Genomic DNA, 17,379 nt, shown 5'->3' on the forward strand with positions numbered 1-17,379 from the left:
TGCGACTAACACCTCATCCTGAGGCCTTGAGGGTTTCTTTCTTGGAGTCTCTGTCCACTACGACGATCGACTGACTGAATCACGTGTGCGTTATGTCCCGAAAACTGAAGCATATCGCTTTGGTTTAAAGCCCGAGCTATTGATTATTGTCCAAGATTATCGTCTCACGGCCATTCTAGCGTGAAGTGTTGGGGGAAGTTTATCATTCGGGATGGTTATGCCTATGGACAATTAGCTAGCACTAGCATCTGCGGCATGTGGCGCAGTAGCAACCGGCAAATTTGAATGCATAATCAAGTACCACCCCTCCCAAGGAATCGACCTGAGAAGTCAGGGGAAATTCCAACAAACCTGCTGCTTCTGGGGTAGAATTTCAAAATGAATGCGCGTCTCAACAAATTCTAACTTTTCTTCAATTTGGTCTTTTGGGATGTATTTGCAGCAACAAGCAACATAGCAACAAGCTCCGATTCTGCCCTCATGCACCAAAAGGCAAAGAAGCTCGATTCCAAAGTCCATCCCCCCCCCCTCCCCCCACAAAAAGCGCATGCACGCAACCCGGTGTCATTAAAATAATTTGCAAAAAATGGAATGGAACAACAAAACACACCCGAACACGTCACAAGAAAGAAAATCCCAACAACTTGCAACGCGATGAAAATGAAAATCGTTAAGCAAAAAGTGCGACCAGAATCCGTAGGTCGACAGACTAGCTGAGTGTAATAATGAAGATAACCACGTACATTCCCATCGTTTCAGAGGGGTTGCCGTAAAATACTCGTGCGATAAAAAAGGAGAGAAGGACAGACGACAATGGAGTTAAAAAAAAACTCACATAAAAACGACAGTTTACCGATTAATCGCATCCATCCGCGAACACGATCTGGTTGCCGCCTTTTCCTTGCGAACCGGATCAATCCAGTTTGCCGGCGGATCTGGGTCTCATCATTAAACCGAAATCGCCACCGCTAGCGATTCCGGTTATCCACCGCTAGGGGTGCCACCCCCGAAGTTGTGGAGGGGTAGCAGAAGAAACATGGACAGGTCGTCTTTTTGGGGTTTAGTTTCTCCCGCGTGCACACGCGCCGGCCGCATGATCGGACCAGTCCAATGTCAAGTGAAGTCACATGCACATGGCAGACAGGCAGAAGAAAGGCATCAAGGCATAATGGAAGTGAACTGGACCGGGTGGTAACAGACTGGCGAAAAAACCTGCACTTTATCGAAAACGAATTGAAAAAAGAAGTTTCCAGATGGTGAACTTCGGCATCGTGTCGTTGTGCGCTTAGCAGATGCGCCTTTCCTCAGTAACCAAATCGTGTACGTACTGTTAAAAAATTGTATGATTTTATTCAAGCCTAAGATACGATTTTTGAGTTCTTAAATTAAACGTTATACACTAGCAGCGCTGCCCGGCCCAACCACGTGACTTGCCGACCGGTCGACACCATTTAAAGGATAATGCAAGCTTTTTTACTCCCAATTAAAATGTAATACAATCGAACAATTTGAATTGCCTATACCTCAAAGATGCTTCTCCTTATGTTTCGTGATTGCTAATCGTTGAATTTGCATATTCAGCCCTACAAACCCGACGACGGCCGGCTTCCGGATGGACTTATCGCAAAGCAAATAATAATAACAATATTAGTAATCTGGAAGCGGCTCGTAGCACGACGCAACCCAATAACAGTTCGCTCCAGTCGTCCGGCAAAGAACAGTGGGCGCCTTGGTGGTCGTCCTTGGACGTTGTGCGTCTTGCAGAGCGCTTCCGGTATCGCTTAGCCTGACCGTGGGGCTACCATCAGCTGCTTACGCGTCCAGAGACGTGTAAATTTCGACAAGCACGTTCTGGGGGCTTGAAAAACCTATACAATTAAAACACAATCTTTTCTTTTGCATTCTTTGTCTTGGGAAAAAAATCCCCGTCAAGATTTTGTTTCTTCTTTTGTTACTTGTTTTGCGTTGTTTTATCAACTAAATCAGGGATTGTACACTCCAACAGCACTTTCTCCTTTGCATTCCTTCACGCTTCGATTGCTACAAAAACGCTTGCTTTCCTCCAAACACCGGCCTCCGACGGATGTTTGATAATCTATTCGTCCCACAGGGGCGTCGCATCGCCTAGCGTCAGCGAAGCGGCAGAGGGGTTCGGCTGAGCGGCTGGCTGTGCCGTCTGCGTCGTTGTCTGCGGAGGCGGCATCGGCGAACGACTAGCCGAATACTTGGAGGACGACCGCGGGGTCATGCGGTGATCGTGTGAGTTAGACGAGATCACCGAATCGCTTGATCTGCCACCACCGTGGTGATGATGGTATGATCCTCCACCGGATACCGAGCTGTACGATGGATATGTACAAAGGATTAAATAGGGTAAAAAGAAAGATCGAAAGAACACAAAGCGCGTAAGTGATTCGCACGATCCTGCAAGGAAGGACTAGCGCGCCTACTGACCTTCGATCGGACGATGCATGGTGGTGGTGAGACTGTCCCTTCATCATGCTGCTGCTGCCCCCGGAACCGCCGCGATTGCTCCACGAATCGGTCGCTTTGGACCAGCTGTCATACTCGTTGTTCCGCGAGTGGTGCATCTGCTGCGACGATTGCGATCGGTAGTGGTGTTCGCTGCTGTTGGAATACGGTGACGGTTGCTGCATCATCATGAGGCCGCTGCTACTGCTAGCCGCACTGCTCGCACTGCCCATTCCACGCCCGGTGGACGATGATTTGTAGCCATGATGTCCGGGAGGCGGACCGGTGGGAATGACGGTGTAGGACGATTTGTTCGAGTACTGCGACGGTGTCGAGGTACCGTACCGAGGTGTTTGCGAAAAGTGCGGTGTCTGCTGATACGGCGTCATGTAGGGAGTCTGTCCACTAGGTGTGTACGGCTAGGTGTGTAAAGAAAAACAACTGAATTAGTTACTCTTTTCTTTTCGCATCCCACAAGGTACATGCTGCTACCCTGCTGATGTCGCAAGTGGACTTACCGTGGTGACAAAGTTGCTCGAACCATACTCGAGAGGCGTGTAGGAATAGTGCGGCGTATGATGAGCTGCGGCCGACAACGAATTCAGCATATGCGAGGGCATGTTCTTCGCAACAGACTCGATCGTTTCACCTGCGTGGAAAACAAACAAACAAAAACGTTATGGTCCGGGTTTCTTGGCGTTTTTCGGACGGATTCTCCAAACGAAACTTACTGTTAATATCGCTAAACTTAGGCGTGCTACCGTATGGAGTACGCGTGGACATTCCGCCGACCTTTGGCGTACTCTTGGGCGTCTCGATCGGAATCGGATCACGAAAGTGCTCTTTGAACCATTTCAGCAGCGAGTTCACCGAATCGAACGTCTGATGCCTGAACCTGTACCCATCGGGCGTCACCGTGACGTATTCGTGACGGAATTTGTTGCGCGGCAGGTAAGACAACAAAAATCGGCCGGGGTAAGTCTTCGACACAGACACGATGTAATGGATCTTGTTAGGGTTCTTTTGCTTCTCGGATTTGATAATCTCTTCGGCCTTCTCCTTCGAGCCACCGTCCGTGTCCCGATAGTACTTATAGTTGAGTAGATCCCGCACGTAAGTAGCCATCGGTGTGATGTGCCGGGCGATAATTTCGTCCAGATCCTCAAACTCGTCGTTACCGATCCAAAGCGACTGCCCTAGACTAAACACGTTCTCCTTGCCTTCCTCGCGAACGTCAATGTGCTGGTAGATGCCGTCCGTTACCTTCCACGTCGCCGTGAGATGATCTGCCCCCTTGCTAGATGGCCGCACGATCACGTCACCCTGGTCGTAGCCTTCGAGCAGCTTGAGCGCCTCCGCGTACGAGATGTTGTGGAAAGATGGGTGGACTATTACGCGCTTGACGTACTGTTGGCGCGCCTGTTGTTTCTTCGAGTCAGCCTCCTTTCGCGAATCTGCTTCCTCGGCGTCCTGGTCGTAACAAAGGTCCTTGCGTGGCCGCCATTCCTGTTTGCGGTCGCACAGATCCGAGCTCTTGGACGAACATTCAAGCGAGAAACGCTCGATATCGATCTTTGTCACTCTCACGTGCACTGTCTGGCCAATTTGCACGCGCTCCTCCGGATTCTTAACGTGTTTGTCAGACAGGTTCTTGATGTGGATGAACCCGTTCAATCCGTTATCGAAGCGCACCCGCACGCCCGTCGCTTGTCCAGGGCACTCGCCAGCGTCGAAGTGGTTCCACACCTCCGAAAGTTCTGGGAATTCGGTCTTCATGCAGAACGGACATTGCCAGAACCCAGTCTCATCGTTTCGCACCGGATTCGCCTGGTCGAGCTGCTCACCCTGCGGTTTCCGGTACGTGAACCCAGCCACCGTGGCCAGCATCATCTTGCCGACGTACAGAGACTCCGGCGTCTCCTTGGTGAGGTAGTCGAACAACTCCTCCGACGTCACCGAACGGAACGGCGTGCGGAGGTCCTTGTAGCGCGAATTAAGTTCCGCCCGGATGTCGTACAGAGTGATGCTCTTGTTGCCAAAGCCCTGTCGCTCTAGTTCGATCGCAAACGCGTCAAGATCGAGATCCTTCAGCCGCTCAGGGGCCTCTAGGATTTCCTCGAGCGCTCCGGCGGGATTCGCCTCTTCGTCATCGTACTCAAGCGCGTCGACCGCCATCTTGCGAGCCCATTCGTACGTTTCCGGGTGTACACGTGACCCATCCAGCACTTCTACGTAAGTTTCTGTGCTGTCCCCAAGAGAATTGGTGTCGATCTTGATGAAACCCGAACAGTTGATAAATACCTTCGGACCCATGTGGCAGGTCGTGACGAGCTGTGTGCGGTTTTCGAGTCGAGAGTTCGTCTGCTTCAACACCTTCAACAAAGCTTGACCCTTACGAGGTCCCAGTCCGCAAATGAACTGCACCAAGTTGGCCGTCAAAGGGTTCTGTACGGCCAAGTTCACGTCCACACCGACCTCGTTAGTGCGGTTGATAAACTCCAGGTGAATGTTCTCCAACAGCTCCTCCTTCGACAATTGCTCCTGTAACGAATGATAACGCAGGCACAAAATTTCCTCGTCGGCATTGCACAGCTGCGAAAATTCGACCAACGGATCCTGCACGCGTCGCGCAACCGATATCGCCTGTCGCAGCAACGGTGGGTACTCCTTGAAGTCACCCATACCCTTGACAGAGTTGGCGTACACCTTCGCTAGCTCGTTGTCCACGATCTCGACCGCCACTTGCGGGAACTGTTCCTCTTCCTGCAGCCGCTTCACGCACTCCACGAAGTCCTGTTGCACCATCAACGCATCCTTAGATTCACCACCGATCGCGATCACGTGCGGCTTCTTGCTGCGGATGAAGTTAGTAATTGTGCGCAGATCCGTTTCCTTACATTGCTTTTCCGCCTCGCGGTACGCATTTTTCTTCTTCATAAGGTGCGGTATACGTAAGTAGTCCGTCACCTCGCCATCCGGTGCGATGATCGCTCCAAAAGCTGACTGCGTGTAATCGGGCACGTACGCAACTCCCATCACGCGCACACCACGTGTTGTTTCCCACTCGTAGTCGTCAAAGTCAGGGACTGGAGGCCGATAGGGCGCTACTTTTATCCAGTTATACAGCTTGCGACAACAAACACGCAGCACAGCGTCCTTCGCTTCGGTCAGTAGTATGTTGTGCAACTCACGTTTCAAATCCGGGATAACCATACGGTTGACCGCCAACACGACACATTCCGCCCGCAGCTTGTTCCACTCTTGCACGTTCTTCGCAAACTCGTCCCGGTAGTAGAGTGCCTTCAGTTCTTCAAGCAGATCGCCCGACGCGTTTCCTTCTATGCGGTCAGCTATCTCCATCGTTAGGAGCTTGTCTTCTTGAGCGATGTGCAGCTTCATGTACTGATCGCCGGTCAAATCTCGAACGGGTTTCTCCTTAAGATATTTCATCGCGTAGCAGGGATGCGTCTCGTCGATCTCCTTCATACCCTTCTTGGTGGGACGAACGTTGAGCTTGGCTCGTTCGAAAAACAGCTCTCGGATGCACTTGCGAAGCAACGGTTCACGGGCGAGCTGCCTCGCGACCATGAACACGCCACCCTGCAACACCTCCTCGGGTGATTCGAATGAAGCACCCATGTATTCCTTTGCCACCTCAAGCGGTTCTTTTGCCTCCTGCTCTACCTCGTGCCGTTGATAGCTGTCACGTACGTTCTCTGCAAACTGTTCCGGCGTCAACCCGAATCGCTTCGACAACCCAGTCAAACCTCTCTTCCGGCAGATCGAGTAAGGCCCGATATCAATGTTCAGCTTTACCTGATCTTGATCGTCATCCTCTTCCTCTTCATCCTCCCCATGCTGGAGTTCATCATCCTGTTCATCATCTTCGTTGTCGTCCTCGCCGCCATTCTCCTCCCCATCACGCTTCCCCGCCTCATCCCCATCGGTTACCTTTTTCCGAGCTGCCCGCGACTTCTTGTGAGTTCGCTGCTGCTCTCGCGTCTTTTCCTTCAACTGTGCCTTCATCGGCATGATTTCGTGCGCGTAATATAACAGAAAGTGCAGGTGCACGTCCTTCAGTTCTTCCGGAGATTGAACCGATCGCAAACGCGTGAGATCTTCATCACGAATTATACGCATATCCTCCGGAATCGGCGCGTCCGGGGTTTCCATCAGCTTATTCAGCTGGTAGTTACGCATGTTTTCAAACAGCCGCTGCAGCGAGGTTTTACGGCCAAGCAGCTGGCACCACATCGAATCATACTTGTAAATTTTCCAAAGATCGTTGATGTTCAGATCGGGCTGCACGTACTCCTTCCTGTAGAACGCGATGAACGGCACTTCCAGGTGCTGATTGCGCATAAAATCCAGCGACTGTTTGATCTTGGGCACGTTCGAAGGAGGCTTACGGGTCATCGATCCCTGATCGGAAACGTGCGGCTTGCAGAACGCCTGCTGGTAGATCCATTCTGCCTCGTCGTCCAGCTCATTCGAACCCTCAGACACGCCAGTCACCGGTACGTCCCGCAGCTGCATTCGTTCCGGCATATCGATCTTACGAATTTCGTTATCCAAATCGGTGAAGTGGCCACGTTTAAGTTCGCTCGGTTCGTAAATCTCAAAGATGGACTTTTTGAGCGGGCGCTTTCTGGCGGCCGGTTTGGCTTTCTTGCTTCGCTCGCCGCTGGGACGATCCACTTGATCCAGCTGCTCCTCTTCGTACTCATCCTCTGCCTCCGATCCCTCTTCGTACTCGTCGTCATACTTCTCAAATTCGTCGTAATCGAAATCAACGCCGAAAATATCCTGCCCTTCTTGGAGCGACGCATCGGTGAATATGTGCCTTCGCTTTTTGCGCTTATCGCTGATCGGCACTCCATCATCATCAACTATAAAATCGTCTGCGTCAGACTCCTCGTCTTCCTCCTCGTCATAGTGCTCCCGAACATGGGCCAGCGTATCACGCTGCCCCTCATGATCAGATGCACGTTCCTCATCATCCTCGGAAGCCGCATCAAACAATCGATTTTCGATCGTTTCCCGAATCATACCTTCATCACCCGACTCCCCATCGCTGCCATCATCGTTGGCGAACTTCTTCAAGCGCTTGAACCGTTTCTGTAACAACGCCGGACACAAAGAGGACAGAAGAATGAAATCAGGTACATGGCTGTATAAATAAATGCCTTACCCGTTCGACTTTAACACCCAAATTTTCCTCAATCAGCTCATAATCCTCGTCCTCAAGCCTGTCGTCTAGCTCATCGTCACTTTTCTTGCGCTTCTGGTGACCTCCTTCGGATCCGTCATCAGAGTCGTCATCGTTGTCGCTTTCTTCAATCGGATTATCGTCGATCAGATCCTTCAGCTCTTCTCGCAGCCTATCATCATCATCTGCAAAGGGTGTTCCAAGAAATTCCAATATCACACAGCAGTCTTTGACATCTCGTATTCTGGCTTACGCAATATTTGTCTCAATTTCAAAGCAGTCCACCATCGATACATCAAGCCATATTGATTTTCTTGCGCACAGCCGATTCAAATATTCAACCGGTATTACTTGTTCACGTGCATGCAAATGTGGGATTTTACGCGCCACCAATGGCTAGACAGAATTGATTGAATAAAAAAATAATTTCGGTATGGTCCTGCATGCAAATAACAACCTGCACCCGATACTTCATTGTACTTTCCGCCGGTTGTATTTACATTTACGCATCAAACCTGTTGCGTTATTATGGAGCATGGACATCAATTCCACTCCCAAGTAGTAACGAGTTGCATCGCTAACCGGAGAAATCCAGTTTAAAGCAATAGATTCTTCATTAATGGAGGGGCAATGGGTAGTCCATAAATAGCAGCAACTGTGTAATCCAGTTGGTGCATTATCTGGCAACACTTCATCTCAGCTAGACGAACAGCGTTGGTGTACCCACCATTAACGATACTCATATTAGTACCTACACGGTCAGTGGCAGTAATATGAAGTAGTGGTATGAGTAGTCCCTACGACTAGAATGCTTTCATGTGAAATGAAACCAATCTTTGCTGAATCGATGAAAGTTGAAAAGGATCTGTTTCATTGGAATGTCCTGTCGCTTACCTTCTTCTTCATCTTCACTGTCCGAGACGGCCTTGTTTTTCCTGAGCTTTTTCCGTTCATGTGGCTCCAACTCCTCCTCCTCCTGCAATGAACCAGAGAGTTGCAGTTGTAAATAGTACGTAACGTAACCATTGGTATAAACAGCACAGTAATAAAAAGGATCCCAAGCGTACGCATCACGCTCCTCTGTTCTCAGCGCGTTTGTAGCATCTTCCCTGTGGACGCTTTTCCTACCTCACTCTCCTCTGCTTCAGAATCGATGAAATCAGCCATTGCTTCGTCAGGTGCCCTCGAAAACTAGCCAAACGCCGGGCCACAGAGGATCTCTGATTTTGTCTACGGCAAAGCAAATGTTCGTTTGCTTTCCTTTCTCTCACCACCGTTCCACAAGCGACCCTAGATCCTGATAGTAACTCAGGGGCGCAAATCCCAATCGACTGATGCTTTTCTCCTTATCTGCTCGCACCCTCGACACCGATCCGGCTGATGATGGCCAAGGGCCACGAGACCCCTGCACTTGGATACTCGGGAAGACGAGGCTACCAAGTACTGCGATGGGATCGATGCCGACAGTGATGATGCATCAGTTCTTCCGATGGCGACAATATCGACGATGAAACTCGCACATTCTTTGGCGTTGCAGGCTCGCGACCTGCTATTCCTCGACCTATTTGTGTTTATTAAAGGATCGGTTTTTGCGATGGCGCGCGTTGTTTGAGCACTTTTCACTTTTACATGGAAGAAAATGATAAAATGCGGACAATTTCGCACTTCCGCGCACACCGTAAAATTACACGTTGGTAAGAAAGAGTAGGAAATGTTTTCTGCTCTGGGTCAAGCGCACTGTCAAGCGCTCATTGCTTTGTTGGTTTACACTACCCAACCTAAAACTTTTCTAGAATCTGAACGTTATCAATAAAAAAGTATAATGAATTTTTTATTTAAAAACACAAAAAAGCTAGATTACAATGTTAAAACAATGGGTTATACACACTGGAAGAAGAAATACTGTTCTTATCTGCTCTTCTTTTCGTCTGCGCGATTTGTGAAATCACAACCGTTAAGCATTGAACACCTGTGTCACCTGAACTTCAGGACATTAAATTGTTTTGGAGAAATCCTCATTTTCATAAATTTACAATATAACATTTTTGAAATTTAAAGGTCTTTGGTTGGTAAAAGAACAGATTCGCCAAGAGTTATGTATTAGCTTGAAGTAATTTGAGTGAATCAATGTGTGACAACTATGTGTGTCTCCTGCTATTTCGGATGAATTCGAATTTCAATTAAATTCAATTAGTTCAATAAGCCACAGCTTATAATTACACCAATCGTTTGAAATCATGATGCACGCATCGCTATGGATCGTATGCAGATAAGCCGGTTGCTCGGATGATACATTTTCGAAAAAAGTAGCTCGAAGCGCTGCCACCAGAGCGAATTGAGCGCTACTATGGAGTTTGATGGCACTGCAGAACACCTGTCAAAGTTTGACGTCCCTTGCTCTCTCTGGTGGTCGGTTCGAGAAGTGAAAAAATGAAAGATTGTTGAGGAGCAGAAAGAGTGCTGTGTTTTTTTGTTGATAAACGTCAAAAATACAAAAATTGTACATTTTCGTCGCGAATTGCTCGCGACTGCAGTGCTGCAAACTCACCCACCGCATTTGCCAGTGAAATATGCAAAGGTAAACGATAGTACTAGCCCGTGTGGCCGACGGATCTGCGTCCGTGATTGCGTGCGTGCGTGCGTGTCCAAGAGGATCGGCTGGGTGCGTGTGTGTGTGTGTGTGTGACGGGGGCGGGTTGGTGCGGGGAAACGAGAAAAAAGAATGAAACACACGGCTCGAGCGGGGAAGAAATTGCATTGGTATGTGGTGGAATATTATTTTCGTCGATCAACGCGACAAGGGCAAACGGAGAGTGGAATTCTGCTGCAGCCTCCTCTCCCCCTTCGCTGCTCCCGTGTCCACCTTTGGTAGCTTAAACAAGGTGAAAACGCAATGGAATATTCGATAATCGCTGGCCGCAGGGAGCACCCCCTTCCGCTGATCCCGCACGGAGCAGAGATTGTGGAATGCGGTGGAATTGGAAGCAATCCATGCAAGAGTGCGTGTGTGTGTTTGTGTGTGCATATGTCGCTTTTGTGGAAACTGCTTCGCGATTCCATGAATGGATTAAAATGTTCCCAGCTAGGGGTTTGGTTTGGGGTTTTCTGCTCTCGCGTAAACAAACGCAATGAAAATGGAGCCTTGGTACGTGTCCCTCTCCCCGGATCAATCGCCCTTCAGTTGCGAGCTAGCTGCACATTCTTCGTATGGCCGATCGCGGCCACGATTCTGCGGTGGAAACAGAAAGCTTATCGATCGTTGACAAATGCAGCACACCATCCATCCAACGCTGCAGTGGCTGCCGATCGAACCAGAAATTTCGCTCTGTGATCCGTGTGCGTACGATCGCAATGCTTCGCAGTGCGCCCGTGTCCCGAATACCCGTGCTCGTGCAAACTAGACGGGAAAATTGTGCGGAAATACCGTGCCACGGGTGAAATACATGGAGCACAGGAAAATGCGCAAGCAAACCAACATGGACGTGAGAATGGCGAATATCACCTGGCATAAGCAATTAGGAATGCGACAAGTTGCGCGAACTATCGTTCCCCGACACCGTGTGTGACATTTACCCGAAAGCGGGTTGAACATCCCCTCCTCTTGTTCGTTGCCCCTCTTTGTCGCCATTTCGCTTAACGCAGGCAATCCGTTTAGCAGCCACCTGCCCGTTTCGAGTTGATGATCGTGTGCGCCTCTTCCAGAGGGGTGTCATTCGACTGGGCGCATAATATCCTCCGCGTACATTGCACGATTTTCTACGCAATCTCCGATCCTACACAAAGCGCTCGATCGCACGTATCACCCGTTCCTTCTCCGTCCTCACTCTGCGAGATGCAATAAGACTCAACTCGCATGACCCATCAACTATGTATGCGCAGCAGGAAGGGAGAAAAGTGTAGCTAGCAGAAGCACAAATTGCACATACATTTTCCCAATAACCACCCAACTCTCCCTCCCAACGAGCTCCGCGGAAAGCCGTGGAGCAGAGCACATAAATGGCTCCCCCCAGAGTACAGCGAGAAAAAAAATCGCACCCAGTGTGACGTCTTCCTTTTGCCGATCGCGAGTTTTTTTTTCTGTTACTTTGCATTCCGTGCATTCCACGAATAATTAGAATAAGCACGCATGTGGGCGTGAGCGTGATGTGCATGTGTGCGCGCATACACACTTGTCGCGACACGCGATGATCTTCTGCGTGAGTCACGGCACACATACACACGGTTTGTACGGGGCCTAAGATTGTGCCTTCTTTCGGGTTTCTGGCGCGCGCACGTACGTACGTATGTGTGTATGTGTGGATGTATGTGTACGTAACTCCTCCCCATTAGCCTTGTCCGTCGCAATACTCCTCCAACCCATTGGGAGTAAGGACACGTACCTCTGATCGAGGAATCCTGAACGTATCCTAGCAACGAGACGATGTTTCCTTGGTCACAATGTAAATCGGTCTGTTTCGTCTGACTGTATAGTGTGTCGTCCTTAGAAGTGTGATAACAATCTGATGTTTAAAAGGAGCACCATTTTATTCCCCCCTCCCCCTCCCCCTCCCCCAGGAGCGGCGGTTCCGCAAAAGGCGTGCAATCAACCATCAGGCGAATCCTCTCACTAAATCGTTGCTAATTCCCTTTTTTTTGTGTTTCTTGACACACGTGCCGACCTCGCCGTGTACAGATATAGGAAATAGCAGCAAGTTATGCATATTAAAAATCAGCATGAATGGAAAAGGCGGCAAAGTTCCGTTGTCAGTGGCTCGCCACTCGACGTACAACGCGATAGCTCTGGAGCAAATAAAAAATGAATTGATGCCGTACGAGACGGGTCAGCCGCTGAGTGGAAGTCAGGTAGGACACAGGCACAATCGCGAATCCTTTCTCGGCCAGCAGCTCACCTCGTACGTTTTACGTTCCTTTCAGATCGCCGCACCGCTGAAGCGCAAACCAAGCATCGAAAAGGATGCCCCCCAGTCGCCGCTGCATATGCAGCGAACCAGTCCAGCGCTCGATTCCGGCGCCGGAAGTTCCCGCTCGAACAGCCCGCATTCGCAGCAACCGTTCTCGGCGGCGCTGGGACGCAGCTCGCAATACTCACCGTCGCCCTGCCCGACCAACTTTAGCGATGCGCCACCGATACCGCCACCGCGCTGCTCCTCGATGCCGTCCACGCCTCAGCCACCGAACCCGATGCATCTGTTGAAGCGCATGTCCCCGGCGTCGGTGGCGTCCGGACGGAACGGTCAGTTTGGTGGCGCATCATCGCAATCGCCCGCCCGTGGTTCGTCTCCGATCGCGAGCACCGGCAACCACCAGCTACGCCAGCCCATTATCGTGCAGAACGGGCCGCAAGTGCAGCAGCAGCTCAGTCAGCAGATGGCAGTGTACACGGGGAACGAGCCGCCACCGCCGTACCCCCAGATTGGCCCGTCTTCCCCGCCCAACTATCTGACGTCGTTCCACAGCCGCCAGAGCCCGACGCAATCGTCCCAGTCGGACTTCCGCAAGAGCCCCAGCTCGGGCTTTTACTCGAACGCGTCCATCGGCTCGTCCAGTCCGATCACCGTGTCGCAGGGTGGCAGTTCCGGCGTAGGTGGTGGAAATGGCTCCGCCACCGGGGGCTCGATACAGCGGCCGATTCCGCTGCAACCGAAACCCTCATCTGTGCATCCAGCCCCGGCAAAGGCGGCCCAACATCCGATCATTATGCACTCGGTAAAGTCCACCCAGGTGCAGAAACCGATCCTGCAGACAGCAGTAGCCCCGCCAGCCCCGGCCGGAGCAGGAAGTCACCCGCTGCAAGCGATTGATCGGCATAACAATCCACCACCGCCGTCGTATGCCGTTTCCGTGCAGCACAAGCTGAGTAAGGCGGCGTCAGGATACGCTACGACGCCACCTCCTTCGCCATCCGCGCTCGGACACGACGCTGGCCACCCGGTACGCCACCCGACACCGGCTCCAGCAGGACCGGGTGCGTCCAGTGCAGCCCCGAAGCAGCCACTGCGCGCCAAACCGTCCTTGCCGGGACTGCCACCGAATGTGCTTCCTTCCAATGTGCCAGTGCCGGGCGGTCGGGGTGGCAGCGATGGCGTGAACGGGCATGGACCGTCGACAGGTGCTCCGCCGCAGGTGCTGCAACCGGGTGGCGGCAGCGGAAGCGCCACCAGCTCCAGTGGAGCCGGTTCCGGCTCAAGCGGTGGCTCACCGAACGATCCACCATCGTACGATTCGACCATGATACTGCTGCAGAAGCACTCGTCTCCGAAGAAGGAACCACCGCCTGCCTATCTGCGGGACGGTGGAGGTACACCACCACCACTGCCCCCATCTCCCCACTGCCCGCCCGCGGCGATCGAGCTGGACCAGTTGCAGCAGCAACATCGCTCTAACAACGGCGGAGGTGTTGGCAGCAGCAACCACCACCCGCAGTCACATCAGCACCAGCTTCAACACCATCATCACATACACCACCAGCACCACAATGGCCATGGCTCTCCCGGTACCATGGACATGGGTGTCGGCGGCAGTAACGCCGGGGGTAACGCGAGCAGCTCCAATCCGGGTGCAAACGGTAGCAGGAATCACGGCGCGAACAGCGGTGCCGTTAATGCCAGCAGTAACCTTATGCATTGCAACCACAATCACGATCACGCGGGTACACTGATCCATGCCGGCGGCAGTACTACGAGCAGCAGCAGCAGTAGTAGTGTCATTATCATGAGCAACGGGAAAGCGGTTAGCAGCAGCAGCAGCAACTACGCGGTTGCCTCCAATTCGCGGATCGGTGGCGATGACGGTGGACAAGAACATCTTTCGCATCACCATCACCATCTGCATCACGCCAATGCCGCTACCAATGGGCCACCGTTGCAGCAGCCGGGAGACTCGAAGCAGCAGCTACCTTCGGGCAAGGTCTCGCTGAAAACGGGTTCCACGATCGCGTCCTCGGGGCACGGGTTTACGGGTGCCCTCAAGAGCTTCGGTGCACTCATGGTAGGCGGTCAACAGCAGCAGCAACAACAGCAACACCAGAACCACCACCACCAAAACCATCACCAACAGCAACATCAGACGCATGAGCCGAAGCAGCGTGGCATGGCGGCGGCCAGTGGTGGAGTACGAGGTAGCCTTATGAAAACGGTTCGCTTTCCGAACGGTGGCGGTCGTAACGGTCCCGTACCGCCGGCTTACACGAACGGTGGCAGCTCCCTGCAGGACGTGGGACTACAGCCTCCGGTCACTGGAGGTGGTAGCGGAGGAGGAAGTGGCTCGGGTAGCAGTGAGTCTTCCCCGGCAACGACACCAACCTCAACGCAGGCGATCACCGGTGGAGGAGCTGCGAATGCGTCCTCCAGTGGTGGTGGTAGCAGCGCGGCTAGCGCCAATACCGGTTCCAATGGTGCCGGAAGTGGTGGTGGTGGCGGTGGTGGAGAAGATGACCCGAACAAGATCAAACACCAGTCTCCGATCCCGGAACGGAAGAACCTGTCGAAGGAGAAGGAAGCGGAACGGTCCGAGTGCAAGGTGAAGCACTATTCGCCCCAGGCGTACAAGTTTTTCATGGAACAGCACATCGAGAACGTGCTGAAATCGTACTCACAGCGCAACTTCCGCATCAAGCAGCTTGAGAGTGAAATGTCGAAGCTCGACTTGCCGGAAGAGACCAAGATCGAGATGCGCAAGCTGCTGTGCCAGAAGGAGAGCAACTACATCCGGTTGAAGCGGGCCAAGATGGACAAATCGATGTTTGCCAAGATCAAGACGATCGGGGTCGGTGCGTTCGGTGAGGTGACACTGGTGAAGAAGATAGACACCACCAATCATCTGTACGCGATGAAGACACTGCGCAAGGCGGACGTGCTCAAGCGGAACCAGGTGGCACACGTGAAAGCCGAACGCGACATCCTGGCCGAGGCGGACAACGAGTGGGTGGTGAAGTTGTATTACAGCTTCCAGGATAAGGACAATCTCTACTTCGTCATGGACTACATACCGGGTAAAGGGATCGTTTCTGCTCACCTGGCCGAGAGCATGGGTAGTAAAACAGTTTCTAACGGAAATCGACGTTCTGTTTTCAGGAGGAGATCTCATGTCGTTGCTGATCAAGAAGGGCATATTCGAGCAAGACCTGGCCCGTTTCTACATAGCCGAACTAACGTGCGCGATCGACAGCGTGCACAAAATGGGATTCATTCATCGGTAAGTACCTCGAGTGGCGCGTCAATCATTCAGCCGTGATCACACAAACTATGTTGCATTTGAACTGCAGGGACATCAAGCCGGATAATGTGCTGATTGATCGCAAGGGACACATCAAGCTGACCGATTTCGGGCTGTGCACCGGGTTCCGATGGACGCACGATTCGAAGTACTATCAGAAAAACGGTACCGTATCCAGCTCTCGTCTCTATTTCGTCTCTGCCCATACGTTTTAAGCGCTCATGCCCATGACTAATGCAACATTGTTTTCTCAATTTCTTTTTCTCTTGCTACCACAGACCATGCCAGGCAGGACTCGATGGAGGCATGGAGTAAGTTTGGTTCGGAAATTCCACCACCTCTGGAAAGGTAAGTTTGACCCGATGCGCATGTCCCTTTTTCCTGTCTCACCAAGCGACCGACCGATCTGTTTCAATTTCCGACTTACAGGCGAAAATTCCGGGAGAAAAACCGCGCCAAGGCACACTCGATCGTCGGTACGCCCAACTACATCGCACCGGAGGTGTTGCTGCGCAGCGGTTATACGCAGCTGTGCGACTGGTGGAGTGTGGGCGTCATCCTGTACGAGATGCTAGTCGGACAGCCTCCTTTTCTGGCCAACACGGCTGAGGAAACACAGATTAAGGTAGCCACCGCATTGCCAGCGATTAGTGTGATGATTTGCTCTGACACACTCGATCCATCGCCCACAGGTTATCAACTGGCGGCAGACGCTGCGCATCCCACCGGAGGCGCAACTGACGCCAGAAGCGAAGGACATCATACTGCGGCTGTGCAAGAACGAAGACGAACGGATCGGGCGCAACGTGGACGAGATCAAGTCGCATCCGTTCTTCCGCGCGATTGACTTCAGCAAGGATCTGCGGAGCCAACAGGCACTGTACGAGCCCAAGATCAAGTACCCGACGGACACGTCTAACTTCGATCCGATCGATCCGGGCAGGCTGCAGGACTCGTCGTCGTCATGTGACGACGGTGGGCACGGCAACCTGGATGAGGTGTGCGACAGTGGGAAACCGTTCCACCACGGGTTCTTTGAATTTACCTTCCGGCGGTTTTTCGACGACGATTGTGATCACAAAATCACGCTCGACTCGAGTGAGGGGCAGGCGGAAGCTATTTATGTATAATATAATAATTTACTAATACTATTAATCTATTCAGTAATACCGAATATTAAGCCTAAATAATGAATATAATTATTGGTGTTGTGCGGGCGGTGCGTTCTCAGAGTCGTTGCGGTGTCGTTACGCGCTTGGTAGCGGGGTTACGGCCAAAATGTTATACCATGCCCGAGGCGATGAGGAAGGGACAGCTGGACGGAAGGAAAGGAATCGAATTCAACGCCGCGCTCTGGAAACAAGCAGAACGTAGCAGGGAAGAGCAAGGTTAACAAGTAAAAAGTGCTCTTATAAAAGTAGGAATTTTAGAGGCCTTGTTGCAGGAAAGGGAAGAACATTGCGCTTTAGCAGATATGACTTTGA

At 51.8% G+C, this 17,379-nt stretch overlaps 2 protein-coding genes across 2 annotated transcripts; one reads left to right on the forward strand and one right to left on the reverse strand.

Annotated features, from left to right (window-relative positions):
* Positions 1-1,334: 1,334 nt before the first annotated feature.
* On the reverse strand, positions 1,335-8,978 carry LOC128720839 (transcription elongation factor SPT6). The gene is made up of 8 exons (XM_053814539.1): positions 8,810-8,978; positions 8,576-8,657; positions 7,664-7,866; positions 6,424-7,590; positions 3,204-6,384; positions 2,991-3,121; positions 2,455-2,891; positions 1,335-2,339 (listed from the first exon to the last, which is right to left on the reverse strand). Exons 1-8 carry the CDS (start codon positions 8,846-8,848, stop codon positions 2,096-2,098), a joined length of 5,484 nt encoding a protein of 1,827 aa, XP_053670514.1. The 5' UTR covers positions 8,849-8,978; the 3' UTR covers positions 1,335-2,095.
* A 3,416-nt stretch (positions 8,979-12,394) lies between these two features.
* On the forward strand, positions 12,395-17,352 carry LOC128730308 (serine/threonine-protein kinase Warts). The gene is made up of 7 exons (XM_053823349.1): positions 12,395-12,523; positions 12,596-15,671; positions 15,754-15,874; positions 15,945-16,060; positions 16,174-16,243; positions 16,325-16,520; positions 16,588-17,352. The coding sequence occupies exons 1-7, from the start codon at positions 12,395-12,397 to the stop codon at positions 17,023-17,025; spliced, it is 4,146 nt and encodes a 1,381-aa protein (XP_053679324.1). The 3' UTR covers positions 17,026-17,352.
* The last annotated feature ends 27 nt before the right edge of the window (positions 17,353-17,379 follow it).

This window comes from Anopheles nili, chromosome 2 (genome assembly GCF_943737925.1).
Source record: "Anopheles nili chromosome 2, idAnoNiliSN_F5_01, whole genome shotgun sequence".
In the NCBI taxonomy this organism is placed as follows: Eukaryota; Metazoa; Arthropoda; class Insecta; order Diptera; family Culicidae; genus Anopheles; species Anopheles nili.